At 44.5% G+C, this 15,663-nt stretch overlaps 2 protein-coding genes across 3 annotated transcripts in view; one reads left to right on the top strand and one right to left on the bottom strand.

Moving 5' to 3' along the window:
• Positions 1–1,380: 1,380 nt before the first annotated feature.
• Positions 1,381–2,776, top strand: LOC115367780 (nuclear factor 7, brain-like). The gene has a single exon (XM_030063696.1). The coding sequence runs from the start codon at positions 1,381–1,383 to the stop codon at positions 2,773–2,775; it is 1,395 nt and encodes a 464-aa protein (XP_029919556.1). The 3' UTR covers position 2,776.
• A 7,544-nt stretch (positions 2,777–10,320) lies between these two features.
• Positions 10,321–15,663, bottom strand: part of mindy1 (MINDY lysine 48 deubiquitinase 1) — an 18,608-nt gene continuing 13,265 nt past the window's right edge. For both annotated transcript variants that reach the window (XM_030063684.1, XM_030063685.1), the window contains exons 10-12: positions 13,632–13,826; positions 12,516–12,665; positions 10,321–12,067 (exon numbers count right to left, since the gene is read on the bottom strand). In XM_030063684.1, coding sequence (XP_029919544.1) covers positions 11,993–12,067; positions 12,516–12,665; positions 13,632–13,826 — 420 coding nt within the window. In that variant the 3' untranslated portion in view covers positions 10,321–11,992. The remainder of the gene's footprint in view (positions 12,068–12,515; positions 12,666–13,631; positions 13,827–15,663) is intronic.

The following is a 15,663-nucleotide window of genomic DNA, read 5'->3' as shown; positions in this document are numbered from 1 at the left end:
TGTTATGATAAAAGTTATGATAATTCGGTGTACTGAGACTGGGCAAAGAGGGGGTGTTCCTGGGGTTCTGTTGATCCTTCAGGTGTCGAGAGCTGAATTCAACAAGAAACCTGTGAAGGAAGCCTGAGTTGATAACCTGATGACCAGCCCTGAGAGTTAGACTCAGCAGCTGGTGATTGTTCCTGTCTGTATTATGGGCCTGTAGATTCATGATGACATAACCAGGTAATCATTTGAATGGTTGTTGAAAATGAATCTTCTTTTGGGGAGTACAACTGCTCACAAGATATCACTGCAGTCTGCCTACTAATCACACCACTAATTTAGTGATATCTTGTGTGCAAATATGATATTTTGGCCTGAGGATGGTGCAAGAGGAAAGGTCATGAGCTAACCAAAGTTGAGAGGATTCATCCTCTGGGTAGTACGGATTGTGGCAGTCCACCCAATAGGGTTTGAGATATCAAATTTTACATTTTGGTGGTACTAGAGGAAAGGTGATGAGGAATATGAATGTTTGCACCAAATATCTCAGCAATTGGTTAATTATACAGTTTATTTCCATCTCTAATTATTTTTAATATTTGGTGTTTATTTGACATTTTGACCTGAGAGTTCCAAGAGAGTTAAGGTCATGAGGTCACCAAGTCATAAGGTCCATCCTCTGGGGAGCATTATGTGCTTATGAAGTGTGATGGCAATGTCCCAATAAAGGGAGATATCTCAAAGTTGATATTTTTTCCTGATCGTGGTGCAAGCAAAAAACATTATAGTGGCACTATAACTGACAAAGTTCATTCCCTGGGAAGCATGACCACACTCAGCAAGGTCATAGGATCAAAAGGAATCTTGCAAACTGTGGATTACGAAAAATTTTGGTAACCCTTTGGCTCATCATTCAAAACACTTACGTCTCTAAGATATCTAAATCTCTAAATCAGTCAGTCGATCAATCAATAAATTAGTCAGTCAGTCAATAATCCAAATCATACACAATCATTTGGCTAGAGCCTCCATCAGACTACAATACCAACAGAGCAATGTTGTGGAATGAATCTCAGTGCTGGGCTCCACCCCGACCTGACTCACCTGAGACAAACCAGGAAACAGGTTATTATTATTCTTCCACTCCTTGCTGAGAAGAGACGCACACAAAGACAGACAGACGGTAAGATTAGCCTCTGGACCAAACCCGCAACCTCCACTGATCATGCTGCCAGTTCAACCTGCAGCTGACTCCAAACACTGAATCTGAGTTTTACAGGAAATGCAATGTAAAGTTAAAGCTGCTTTGTTTCATAGGGCTTTCTACAGGAGGTAGTAGTGCAAAAGATGACTGCCTGACTCCATGGAATGCTCTTGTCTTCTTTCAGAGACCAAATGGCTTCCAAATCAGAGCAAAATCTCTCCTGTCCTGTCTGTCATGAAATCTTCAAAGATCCTGTCCTCCTGTCATGCAGCCACAGCTTCTGTAGAGCCTGTCTGCAGAGCTGGTGGACAGAGAAAGCAATAAAAGACTGTCCATTTTGTAAGAGAATATCTTCAAAGGGTGATCCACCTTCTAACTTGGCACTGAAGAACCTGTGTGAGGCCTTCTTACTGCGGAGAAACAAGAGAGCTTCAGCAGGGTCAGAGCTCCTCTGCAGTCTGCACTCTGAGAAACTTAAGCTCTTCTGTCTGGACCATCAGCAGCCAGTGTGTCTCGTCTGTCGAGATTCAGAAACTCACACCGACCACAGATTCAGACCTGTCAACGAAGCTGCACGAAACCACAAGAAGGAACTTGAGGAATCACTGAAGCCCCTCCAGGAGAAACTGGAGCTCTTTAATGAAGTTAAAGCAAACTGTGATGAAACAGCAGAGCACATTAAGGTCCAGGCCCGACGCACAGAGAGGCAGATTAAGGAGGAGTTTAAGAAGCTTCACCAGTTTCTCCAAGAGGAAGAGGAGGCCAGGATCGGCGCTCTGAGGGAGGAAGAGGAGCAGAAGAGTCGGACGATGAAGGAGAAGACGGAGGCTCTGAGCAGAGAGATAGCAGCCCTTTCAGACACAATCAGAGCCATAGAGAAGGAGCTGAAAGCTGAAGACGTCTCATTCCTGCTCAGCTACAAGGCTACAGTGGAGAGAGTCCAGCGCCCCCTGCTGGAGGATCCACAGCTGCTCTCAGGAGCTCTGATAGACGAGGCCAAACACCTGGGCAACCTGAGCTTCACCGTCTGGGACAAGATGAAGGAGGTGGTCTCCTACACTCCTGTGGTTCTGGACCCCAACACTGCCCATCCAGTCCTCATCCTGTCTAAAGATCTGACCCGTGTGAGACAAGGACACAAACAAATACTTCCTGAAAACCCAGAGAGGATCGACTCCTATCCCTCTGTCCTGGGATCTGAGGGCTTCGACTCAGGGATTCACAGCTGGGATGTTGAGGTTGGAGAAAACACAGACTGGTTCTTGGGTGTAGCAGCAGAATCTGACCAAAGGAAGGGAGACATACGGACTGGATCGTGGATAATAGGCTTCTGTCACGGTGAATATGGAGCAGTCTCCCCATTAGATCCAGACACTGTTCTCCCACTTCAGAAGAAGCTCCAGAGGATCAGAGTTCATCTGGACTGGAACAGAGGACAGCTGACCTTCTCTGATCCTCATACTAACACAAACATACACACCTTCACACACACTTTCACTGAGAGGCTGTTTCCTTACTTTAGCACTGACAATACAGTGAAGATTTCACCAATGAAGGTCTCTTTGACAGTGGAGCAGCACAGTTAGAGAGGATGAGGATGAGGATGATGGACAGAGGGATTATCCTGATGATGGTTAGTACTGAAGATGATGATGTATAATGTTACAAGTCATCCATTTCTATAAGGGGAATAATAAGAAGGGATTTTAGGGACAAAACTCAGAAAAAAATGCACATTTTAAAAATACATATTGCGCTTTTCAGATATAGAACAGATTTTTGATGTAATGCTTTAAAAATAAGATATTTTACAAGCACAGACAAAACAAAACAAATAAACAAAAAATCCATCTGACTTTTAAATAATCTTGCCACTGGGACTTTCTCACAAATGACCTCAGTAATTCTCCATCCAAAACAGCAGGTGGCGCTATTAGTCATCAAATATTACGCAACTTTTAGTGCAATTTTAACAAATATGCTTAAGATTTTCTTGTAAATAACAACAGCGGGTGGTGCTATTGGAGGCTGAGCTTGAAACATGTTTTGAAATATTGTAAATGTTATCTGAACTCCACGTTCCAACTTTAAAGAAACATCGCTGCTCAGTCTGCACACCTGCTGATTTGTTTGGTAAATTAACTGCACAAGGTACTGCTTTGTAAAACAGTAACTTGTGGAGTTCAGTTTGTATCTCACATATTTTAGTTATTTATAACTGATAACAAATCACTAAAGTGAGTTCCCATGGTGCTGTGTGATTGGACAAGGGGTGTTCCATGAGTGCTGATATTCAGTATAACAGCCCTCTGGTGTTTTACTGCTATGTCACATTAACACCTATTGAAACATTAACAAACTTTGCACTGTGTTGGCACAAAGATGGACACTTGTTAGCTACAGTTAGCCTTGTTGGTCTTTGTTGCTAATTTTCGATCACAGGCTAACAGATTTTCACACCAGTTTTTTTTTTTTTTTTTTTTTTTTAAATTGAGGGTTTTATCAGATCAAATTTGTGCTGCACATGCTCAGTAGGAACAGCCATGATGAATGCACCGGGGAGCTACAGGCTTCAAATCAGCTGCCTGATTTCTGATGGAACTACTTGTGTTTGCAGAGCTGAAAATGGATCAAAAGAGTAAATCATAATCTGTTGCATCTGGAGGAAGCCCTCCCATCCTGTAGCCATGGTGGCCTCAGCTGACCAACAGCACCACCTGCTGTTGTGGATGGAGATTTACCAAGACATTTGTAAAGAAACAAACAAACAAAACAAATAAAAAAAAAAAAGAAAAAGAAAGAAACCCTCAGTGGCACCACTACTGTACTACTTACACCATTTTAGTGTTGTTTAAAAGTTACAAAATATTTTTGTGTTTGAAAAGATGCTGTATTTGTCTGTAAATCCTGTATGATAGATAGATAGATAGATAGATAGATAGATAGATAGTTAGATTTACTTTAGATAGATAAATAGATAGATATATTATAGATAGAATTATTGATCCCAAACTGAGAAATTCTTGTGTTACAGCAGCATCAATGGAAACATAAAATAAATTTAATAAAAAAAAAATCAAAAATATATACAATGAAGACTATGTACAGTAAAAAAAAAAAAAAAAAAAAAAAGACCAATGTGTTCTGTCTTTCTTTGATGGACATGTTTTGTATTTGCAAAACAATTTGTGCAACTTTGTTAATGGCATTGGCATATTGCAAATTATTGGGCATTTGGTAATTTTTAACTTTTTTTTTTTTTTTTTTAATTGTTATTGGTAGGCTATTTTTCTTTTTTGTGTTTAGCTCATTGAGTTGCCTGGTCATGATGTGTAAATAAAGTTTGACTTGGCGTTCTCTCAGCAGGGATAAGTGCCATTCCTCTTCTGCTCGAGCTGCATCTCCTTATAATTTAATCTTGATGGGTTCAGAGAGTCATGGCTATGCATGCTTGCTGGTGAACGTTCCCAGAGATCACAGCTGGTGATTTTCGTCTGCCTCTGGTGGAGCTGACCGGCGTCTCAGTGCTGTTGTTGATTTTGTGAAACACCTGGCCCAAAACGCTGGCGTCTGTCCAAAAGATAAGTCTCAAAGTGAACTGTGTTACTGCACAGAGCCACAAGCAAGAATGTGGGTAAGCAGGACCGCTTCGATTTCCCAAGGCCACTTTCTTCACGTTCATTCATGAATCGACCGATCACTTGCCCACCTAAGGAATCAGGTACGACCTGGAGGAAACAAACGTGGAGTCTCCTCCCTGAAGATGATCAGAGCAAAACTTTGGCCTGTAGTTCAATCACAAAAAGCTCTATAGACACAGAGGCGATCGATTTCAAATCCATCGCATCCTGGTTGGGGATGCTATGGATTTATTACTGTATAATATCATCATCCAGTAGTGTAACTGTGAAGGCATTTTCTCTGCAGCTGTTTGTCACATTGAGGCCCTTGTGAGCTGCTCTGATAAGACGTACCGTCTCCACGCTGCCGAGGCCATCGGTCTGTCAGCACGCCAGGCGCAGGGAGACAAGGCCAGGCATGAACACAGAGCTGCTGATCTCTAACACACTGAGGTAAAGAAACCTCCTTTTAATGAGGCACGCCGGTGAGCAGCCCTCAGGAGGGGTGTGGTACATCAGCGCTCGAACCTCAGCTGAGCATCACCAAACATCCTTTGCTTCCCAGCCTCCTGAGATCCTTCACTCTGACATTTGACCACAACCTCGCTCTTTTCCATCACAATAACTAATAACAGTAATATAAATTAAAAACTACACTTCCTAGTTTAGTATTGTCTGTTAGTATTGATTTCCTGTTGTGAGGAGTTCTGCTGTACCACTGGCCCAGACTGTGTGTTTCTGTATGAACAGAGTGTCTTCAAGGTCAATCCTCTTCCTGTTTTTGTTGACGTTTCAGAACAAACAGGACCCAGACAAACAGAATGAACACAAAGAAAACACTCAGACATGAAATTAATAAATTCCCACCACGATGGTGTCACATTTCTACAGTTTCGCTGTCAAAATATTATTTCAAAATGGCGCGTTGAAGTAAACGTGCCGCTTTGCTCTGCCTGCATGTGAGCCGGTGGAGATTTTGTCTTTACAGTTTGACGTCCTAACATGAAACACAAAGAAAATAAAAGTCAGACGGACAGACCTCAGCGTCGGTAGATGTGGGAGTAAAAAAAAGAGGTGACAGCCCACTGAACCAGGCATGATGGGAAACCTTAAGTGATATATTTTAAAAGCTGTTTCCGTCTTTTGAACCTGGTCCAGTAGAGTTTAACAAAACACATTCATCACTAATTATAAGCATTTAATTGACCTTCTTGACTATCATTTATCACACTTGAAGGTTCCCACCATTGTCCTGATGTAAAATTTCCATTATTTTCTTACCTACAGAGTCAGAGATCGTCTGTGGCTTAGAACGTCCTTCCTGTTTGGTTCCTGGTTGGTTTGGACGTCTGGTTTCCACTGCAGCTGGGCTTCAAAACCATCTAATCCAATCCATCTAACAGAAAAAGTCTCTCTTCAGACAGCTGTCACAGAGAGGGACCGCACCCTGACGGTGTCCAACAGCATTTTAAGACCAGGCGGTGTCTTCACTTTTTTACAAATCAAGAGAATTCAGTCAGGAGAGCCAACATGGAGTTTAATTCCAGATGCTTTGGGGCAGACGCACATTTTCATTACACACATTAAATCCCAGACTGCTCCCTATTTATTTACAAGTCTAACAGGTATTTCATCTAGGCATTTCTGCCGTGAAATAATCTTTGTGTCTTTCAAGTTAAAACAGTTTTTGGCTGATACAACAGGCAGCACATCCAGCAACAGGTTGAAGTTGTACCTGGTGACATTTTTTACTGTAATTATTCAGAGGAGCTGCTGAGACAAATGAAATCCTGATGTTTGGTCACTTGAGGGAAATCGTCTGCACACAGGAGGAGAGATGTCCAAGCTGAGGACTGCACACTAATCCTGCACTTAAAGACCCCATGAAATGGACTCTTATTTTCTTGATGTGTTGTATTTCCTGTTGAAACAGACAGTTTGGGCAGGACATTCTGCAGGAAAGAATTGCAAACCAACAGGATCTCAGTTTGGGACAGAAATACAACTTTATTTTGAAGGGATGAGGTGGATGAGCGAGGATATTTAAAGACTTGTGAGGGATTTATCAGCTGAAATGTTAATGTACACCCACCAGTGCAGGGTGATGTCACTATTTAAGATGCTGCTTTCATTTCATGGGGACTTTTGGTGCTGTGGGACATAGGGAGAAAAAGTTTGAGTCATGATTCTGTGTTGAAGATCTTGTTTGGTTGCAGTCAGGAAACAATCAGCACAGCGGCCATGTTTCCCATTGGTCTCGCCGGTTTGATTTCCTGACAGACCAGCACCTGAAGGCCACACTTCAAGCAGCTGGCTTGAAGTCCAGGAAGCCAGACTTTCCAAGCAGTGTGTGAACACATCAGAGGAGGTCTAGGCAGCGAGGTCCTTTAAATATTTTAAGAAAAAAAAAAAACAATGATCTGATCTGTTGCTGCCACTTGGGGGTCCCAGTGAACCGGAATCCCTGCTGTGGTTAAGCTTCAGGTAAAACAGCCCCTTTGGTGTCAAATGAGCTAAAACATCTTGAAGTCTGAAAAGCAGCTGGCGGGACAGAAGCTATCACAGCACAAGGCTCGTGTGGTTTACAGTTAGCCCCATTAACGTTATCATGACAGGTCAAGAAACACAGGCGACGCTTTGAAAGACTGAAACTGAGCAGGTCGGACCTTCTGGTGTCTCAGCTGCTGCCTCTCGGTCTTCTCCGCTGATTCGCCGCCATCTCAAATAATTTCTTTAAAGTGGTGAACTGGAAACAACAGCCTGTTTATACCCATTTATACCCAGCTATTACAGTTCCTAATTACTAAAAATGTGTGTATGGAGCTACAGGCCAAATAAACGAGCTGGGCGAGTGTCCCGAAACCCTCATGGTCCTTCCCTGAAATGATCCCAACAGTTGTCTTTTTAGCATATCGTCCTGTTACATGAAGAAAACAGTGACTCACTAAGCCAAGAGGATTAGACAAAGTAAGACGCTGGCCTTTAACTTCCATTTAATAGCTGTGCTTTCCATATCCTGTATATTCATAATGTTTAAAAATTAAATAAACATTTTTCTCTTCCTCAGGAAACACTGACCACGATCCCTGCTACTTCAAATGAGCTTTTAAATCAAAAGTTCACTTTTTTTTTTTTTTTTTTTTTTTTGCCAGTGGCCTTTACTAGGCTGCCTTAGTTAAACACATTTCATTTAACATTCATTTCCCACTTTTAAGATAATGCTAGTGGCTTCCGTCCCTCAAGACAGTGTATGGCTATGGGTCAGCCATTTCAGGCTTTTCTTGGGGAGAAAAAAAAAAAAAAAAAAAAAAATCCATTAGAAACCAATTTTCATCCCATTCCATTTGTCTGTTCGTTTGATAGCAGGATCTCTCTAAATTATGAGCAGATTTGCACAAAACGCCTCAGACAGGTCGGTCATGTGACAAGGAGGAGCTTCTCACAGCGACGGGCCAAAAGGACGGCGTGGCACTTTGGTGACGGTCCACCAGGTGGAGCTGGCATGTGTGGACAGCTGCACTCTGCTGGCAGGGACGAGCGACTTGCAGCTCAAGGAAAACCCTTTTTAGTCAAAATGCTCCAGTCATCAATGTGTCCTCACCAGTCAAATGACAGCTCTAGTTAGGGTTGGAGTTATTAAACTTAACGCAATGTTTGTTAACTAAAACACAAACACGGTTTTGCTCTAGTCAAGACTTGATCCCGAATCTCTGGAGTGAAGGTCTTAACCATGACTCAGCCATCCACCAGATTTGGGTTAGAAGATCCTTACTACACCTTCTACCCTGTTCCACCAAAGCGGTTCCAGGGCTGGTTCAGACCCAGAGCCTGACTGAGCACCGGTTCTTTGTTTTTCCACCGCCCAAGCACCGGCCAAACTGGTTCCAAACCGGTTCCAGGCAAGCACCAACGGCGAGCAGGGGCTAAACAGGAGCCAGAGAAAGAACCGATGACGCGACCCATTACGTCATTGGTGGGCGGGGCTACAGACCCAAACGGGAGCAGCCAACGCTATAAACGTAAAGCTAAACGTAGTCGTCATTCGCTCTGACCACGAATATGACAGGTAGCCAGTGATAATTGCGTTTTTCGCTTCTGGGTCGCAGTGTAGGCTGTAAAGACACAAGCAGTATTTGCATCGCTATGATGGCTCGTCCATTTGTCGTCCATGTTTGTTATTGTGATTCCGAGCGAGCGTCTTGCGCACCCACGTGATCACGTTTCATGCTGACGTCATGACGTGGCTCTGACTTGGCTCTGCTTGGCTCTTGGCCGGTGGAAAAGCAAACCGGTTCTTTGTTGGAACCAGTTAAGCACCGGCTCTAGCACCAGCTCCGAACTAGCACCAGGTGCTTTTTGGTGGAAAAGGGGCAACTAGTGGGTCTGAAGCTGTTAGCATCTGTTCCTGTCATCTGTCTGTCTTAACCAATCAGATGGGACCCTGGAGCCATGACCGTGACGTAGCATAAAGACCAGCGAAGAAGTCACTTACAGAGGGAGCTGGTCAGGTGGGTGGATGGGCCAATCACAGGGACCTGGGATCCAGTCCCAACTCGAGAGAGAACCCTGTTCCTTTTTGGCTGAAGGTACCCAGCCGGTATTACCGAACACTGACCTTGACCAAGTGGCTGATGGGAGGTAAGCTAACAAGGGTGGCTAAAGCTAACGTTGGACTGGTTAAGACAGCTTCTATTCCCATCATCCGTCTGACAGCCTCTGACCCACGAGGCGGGGCAACAGGGACCTACAAACCCAAACCTGTGGGGGTGGAGTTAAGGTTTGGGGTAAACGGGGTGGACACGGCCGGTCACCGAACCCCAGCAGCTCCATCGTGTGTCTTTTCCGAGTGACGGGCATTTGCTTTTGGGATAACAGGGTTAGGGTATGGGTATGGGACAAATGGGCTTTCAATCCAATGGGACATTTTTTCAGACTATTGGAGGTTTTGGGATGATGGGCTGTCGGAGCGATGGCACGGCCCCGTTACACTGCAGCTTCCTCTGTCTGAGGCAAACAGGTCAGAGGATTTTGCCGTCTTTTCTCTCCCGCTCTGCATTCACACTAGAGTTGTCAAATTCTGTCCAAACCCGACCCTACCCTACCCGACATTTTCGGGTAGGGTTGGGCCTAAAATGTATGTGAACTGGTCGGGTAGGGTAGGGCTTCGGGTTCTGGTTCTGTGGTGAAGCTGCCTTTCCCCAACTATTATGTCTGTTCCCTCGCTGCTAAATAATGTTGAATTTGGCGATCTTTCTTTCTTTTTTTTCAGGCTTTATCAGGCTGTCGGGCCTAAAGTTCGGCTAATTAGTAGGGTAAGGTAGGGCCTCAGGCTGGCCCAGTATGGCCCGGGTAGGGTAGGGTCTTAATTTTCAGGCCCGATGAGAACTCTAGTTCACACCATCACATCATCATGACAACCAGACGACTGAGGAAAACAGGCAAAGGCCAACCAAACATCATCATCATCATCATAAAGACGCAAGAAACCCAAGACTCTGGATACCCGTTTCATCGCTGCATCGCTTCTTTCAGAGTTTATTCTTTGATGAGCTGAAACCTTCATTTTCCAAAAACAGCTGATACCCTTTCTGGGACAATAAAACAAAAACAAACACTTGTCAGATTTAGTCTGTAAAAGGCGTTAGAAGAACTAGGTAGTCAGCACGAGCAGCGAAGAACTCAGAGTCCACAGAGAGGAAATCCCAGGAGAAACAGTCGGAAACCCTCGAGATGAGGAGCGGACGAAGGATCGGCCGCGGTTCGTCTCTCTGGCGCAACGGCGGGCGTCACCGCTCCCGTCTGGCGTTTTCCCAGAGGACACGGACCGGCCTCACGGGGGCGCCGCAGCGTCTGCTGAACTGTTTGTGCATAATCCCCAATCTCTCTAAAGCCGCTGATCAAATTCATGACATGTACGGGAATGATGCGTCTCATTGGTCCATTCTAGATTTTAAAAATTGCACTTTTTGGCCTGAGGGGGGCACTGCAGCATTTGTTTACTTGTTTCTGATTGGCCCAAAGAGGAGGGCCTGCATGATTTGTGGTAGGTGATGTGTTTTCTTGTTCCTTGTTTCCTCTTTCAGATATGTCATGTTTTTGGAAAAGAGCTCTATGGCAAGCCATTTGATCTTTTAATAGCGAGACCGGATGCACATCATAAATCTCTGTAATTAGCACTCTGATTAGTCAAAACACTGATTTTAGATATTTGTAGTAACAGATGGGCGTCTATAATTCAAATTACTTTTCCCATTCATGTGTAATTAAAGATACAGACACAATTCAGTTAAATACATGTGCAACGTGAGTTTTGGAAATCTTCAGTTCAATCAGTTGTAATACAATTTTGAGATAACTACAATTTAATTCAGACTAATCATAAATCCAAATCAAGATATCTTCAGTTCCTCACAACCAAAGATATCTACATTTTCCTTTTTAGATATGGAAAGTCAAAATACAATCTGCTGAAATCTTGAAATTGAAATTGACAAATCAAAATTAAACTGCTGATTCTCCAATTGGAATGGCGACTTGTCATAAATTCACAGAGCTGTAAATATCTGTAATTATCATTTTGACGAGTCAAACTGTACCTGCAGATATTTAACACTGACATCTGTCTGTCCACATGTTCAGGCTTCATGATAAATGTCCAAGCAGCTTGCCGTAGAGCGGAGCATCAGCTGTGACCCGGCGGCTCAAACAGACAGACTCCACGTTCTCCAGGTGATGATTCATGATTCATGATTCCACTCGTTCTCCGGCCCGTTCCTTTTCTTTACTTTGACTTTCAACAAAAACTTTTTACAACCTTTCTTTTTTTTTTTTTTTTTTTACAAGTCACAAACTTTTCAAGGCCTGGAAATGATTAAAAGGACATTTCAAACTTTTTCCAGAGTTTGGAGCTGCGGAGGATCGAGCTCTCAGAGGTAGAGGAGAGAGGACTCTGCAGCGCCCCCTCCTGGCAACATCAAGCCTTTCAAAATAAAAAACAGTTATAACATCAGGGGGTTTGGCATTGAGCTGGCTAGCTGGGTTAGGCCCTGTGTGTGTGTGTGTGTGAGTGAGTGAGAGTGTGTGTGTTTGTGTGTGTGTGTGTGTGTGTGTGTGTCAGGGCTTGGCTGTAGAGCCTGGCAGAGGGAGAGCACAGAGAGAAATGAGGAAGAGGAGGAGGGAGAGGCTATAAGACGACACAGTCAGAGTCCTTGTCTCTTCTTCTTGCTCCTCCCTGCTGGCCCGACGCCTGACCTCTGACCTGGAAACACAACAACACACCGTCAAAACAACAACAACAACAACAACAACAACGACAACACACACCGTCAAAACGACAACAACAACAACACACACTGTCAACACAACAACAACAACGAGAACAACAACAACGGCAGGAAGACACAACGGTTATAAAACCTGTAGACATCACACACACACTGATCTGTGGATTTCTGTGTGTGTGTGTGTGTGTGTGTGTGTGTGTGTGGGCGGGGGGGGCCGGTAGGGTAGGGGTGGGGGACAAACCCTAACCAATGAAAAATGAACTCTGCACCCCAAAAAATACAGTTCATGAGTCATGAAAGGGGGTGTGGCTACAGTATAGGGGCGTGGCTAAAGAGGAACCTGCATAATTAGCTGGGGGCCTGTTAGTGAAAGGTCAGTGGCCTCCGGGGGCCCCTGGCCGCAGGGTGGGCGGGGCTCTGTACCTGCGGCTGCGGCTGGGCTCCTGGCTGCTGCTGCTGCTGCTGCTGCTGGTACTCCTCCTGCTGCAGCTGGCGGGCCAGCTCCAGGTCGCTGAGGGGCCCCGGGGCCCCCGCCTGCTGCTGCTGCTGCAGGGACATGGCCACCAGGTAGTCCTGCAGCATGCACACACACACACACACACATACACACACAGTGTAAGAACAGGCCAGAGCAGTCGACTATTTGAATAAGCCAAATAGTCGCAGGTGTGTTTCCTCCTCATGTTCTACAGAGTCTGTTTTATTGTGTTTTACACATTTAATCTGTGCTCAGTCCACTCATTGGGGTCGACCTAGGACAAACTGCAAGAGAAGCAAACTCAACTGATTCTGTATCCTCAGTTTGTCCTGAGTGAGGGAAAAAAAGTCCCAAGGAATCCCATTGGTGGAAAGTTTGGAAATCACCTATTTATGACCACAAATTACCAAAAAACAGCCTTTTAACACACATTTGACTTTCAGATATCACTATAAAAATTCACAAGTTGATTACACACACAAAGACAAGAAAAAAAGTCAATTACAAGTTCTTTGAATTATTCTGTTTACACATGCATATCACACATTATCTGATTTGATATGCGCTAATAAGGAATATAAGGAATAAATGTCAGAGGAGGATTAAAAGGTTACTATAGTAACCTTTTAATTCACTGTTTAAATATCTGTTCTGGCATTTATTCCTTTTTTTCTTGTCTTTGTGTGTGTAATCAACTTGTGAATTTTTATAGTGATATCTGACAGTAAAATGTTGACCCCCTTTCCCCTGTGTGTTAAAAGGCTGTTTTTGGTATTATATGGTCATATAGAGGTGATTTTCCAAACTTTCCACCAATGGGATTCCTCAGGTCTTTTTCCCCTCCCTCAGGACAAACTGAGGATACAGAATCAGTTGAGTTTGCTTCTCTTGAGGTTTTTTCAGAAAGTGACTGTCAGCTTTCGGGCGCCATCATCTCTGAAATGTTTTGTGTAGCAACATCTGGATGTATCTTCAACGTTTGGATTTAAACTGACAGAGATCGAGCGAGAGAGGAAACAGTGGATACGGTAGAGGACACACACACACACACACACACAGACCTGGTGGATCTGCCTCTGCTGCTGCTGGCTGGCGGGCGGCAGCGGCCCGCTGGGCGTGGCCCTCTGAGGCGGGTGGCACAGCCGGAAGTCCGAGTCGCAGAAGTTTCCGTCTCCTTCCACGTTGTGCAGAGACTCCCAGACCAAACCGTCCTCCTGCAGGAAGCCCTGATCCGTCACCAGCAGGTACAGGTGACCCTGAGGACCGCACACACACACACACACACACACACACACACAGACACACACACACAGACACACACACACACACACACACACACACACACACACACACACACACACACAGACCAAGACCAAGCAATTATTGAGTGGATTTTTCCTTTAATGTTTCAGGGGAAGAAAAATGAAGAAGTGAAGGCAGCAGGAGAAAAGGACGAAGAGGAGGAAGGAGAGGAGGGGAGGAGGGAGGAAATGAGGCGAGGGAGGGGAGGAAGGAAGGAAGGAAGGAGAGATAAAAGGAGAGAAGAAGAGAGGAGAGGAAGAAAAATGAGGTGAGGAGAGACGAGAGAGGAGAGAACGAGGGAAGAGAAAAGAAAAGGAATAAAAGATGGAAAGAAAAGGAAGGAAGGAAGGAGGGAAGGAAGGAAAGGAGGAAAGGAGGGAGGAAATGAGGTGAGGGAGGGGAGGAAGGAAGGAATGAAGGAGAGATAAAAGGAGAGAAGAGAGGAGAGGAAGAAAAATGAGGTGAGGAGAGACGAGAGAGGAGAGGAAGAGGGAAAATGATGGAAGGAGAGAAAAAGGAGGGAGAGGAAGACAGAGAAAAAAGATGAGAAAGAAGGAGGGATAGAGGGAGGGAAGGGAAAATGGAGAGAAGAGGAGGAATAAAAGGAGGAAAAAGAGAAAATAAGAACGGAGTCGATGAGAGAAGGAAGGAGAAGAGGGAAAGAGAGAGAGAGGTGAAAAGGGGATAAAAGAAAAGAGGAGAGGAGGAGCAGATATCAAGAAAGAGGAGAGAAAGAGGGAAGAGAAAAGGAATAAAAGATGGAAAGAAAAACAAGGACGGAAGGAAGGAGGGAAGGAAGGAAAGGAGGAAAGTAGGGAGGAAATGAGGTGAGGGAGGGGAGGAAGGAAGGAAGGAAGGAAGGAAGGAGAGATAAAAGGAGAGAAGAAGAGAGGAGAGGAAGAAAAATGAGGTGAGGAGAGACGAGAGAGGAGAGAAAGAGGGAAAATGGATGGAAGGAGAGAAAAAGGGAGGGAGAGGAAGACAGAGAAAAAAGGATGAGAAAGAAGGAGGGATAGAGGGAGGGAAGGGAAAATGGAGAGAAGAAGAGAAGGAATAAAAGGAGGAAAAAGGAGAAAATAAGAACAGAGTAAAGAGAAGGAAGGAAAAGAGAAGGGAGAAAAGGGGATGAAGAAAGAGGAGAAGAGGAGCAGATATCAAGAGGAGAGAGAGAGGGAAAAGAAAAGAGAAAAGGAATAGATGATGGAAAGAAAAGGAAACAAGGAAGGAAGGAAGGAGGGAAGGAAAGGAGGAATGAATCTTCAGTTTATTTGATTTTTCTTCTCCAGGGAGGAGTCAGAGCTACAGTGTGTGTGTGTGTGTGTGTGTGTGTGTGTGTACCTTGTGTTTGATCATGGTGCTGAAGTGGTTGTGTGTGTGGTTGTGTGTGTGTGTGTGTGTGTGTGTGTGTGTACCTTGTGTTTGATCATGGTGCTGAAGTGGTTGTGTGTGTGTGTGTGTGTGTGTGTGTGTGTGTGTGTGTGTGTGTGTGTACCTTGTGTTTGATCATGGTGCTGAAGTGGTTTTGTGTGTGTGTGTGTGTGTGTGTGTGTGTGTGTGTGTGAACCTTGTGTTTGATCATGGTGCTGAAATGGTTGTGTGTGTGTGTGTGTGTGTGTGTGTGTGTGTACCTTGTGTTTGATCATGGTGCTGAAGTGGTTGTGTGTGTGTGTGTGTGTGTGTGTGTGTGTGTGTGTGTGTACCTTGTGTTTGATCATGGTGCTGAAGTGTGTGTGTGTGTGTGTGTACCTTGTGTTTGATCATGGTGCTGAAGTGGCTGTGTGTGTGTGTGTA

This window comes from Myripristis murdjan, chromosome 11 (genome assembly GCF_902150065.1).
Source record: "Myripristis murdjan chromosome 11, fMyrMur1.1, whole genome shotgun sequence".
In the NCBI taxonomy this organism is placed as follows: domain Eukaryota; kingdom Metazoa; phylum Chordata; class Actinopteri; order Holocentriformes; family Holocentridae; genus Myripristis; species Myripristis murdjan.
The sequence above is the reverse complement of the archived record's forward strand: the minus strand, read 5'-3'. Positions and strand labels throughout refer to the sequence as shown.

Bases quoted from the DNA above. Each gene is read 5' to 3' on its own strand.
- LOC115367780 (XM_030063696.1), top strand. From the start codon at position 1,381: ATGGCTTCCAAATCAGAGCAAAATCTCTCCTGTCCTGTCTGTCATGAA.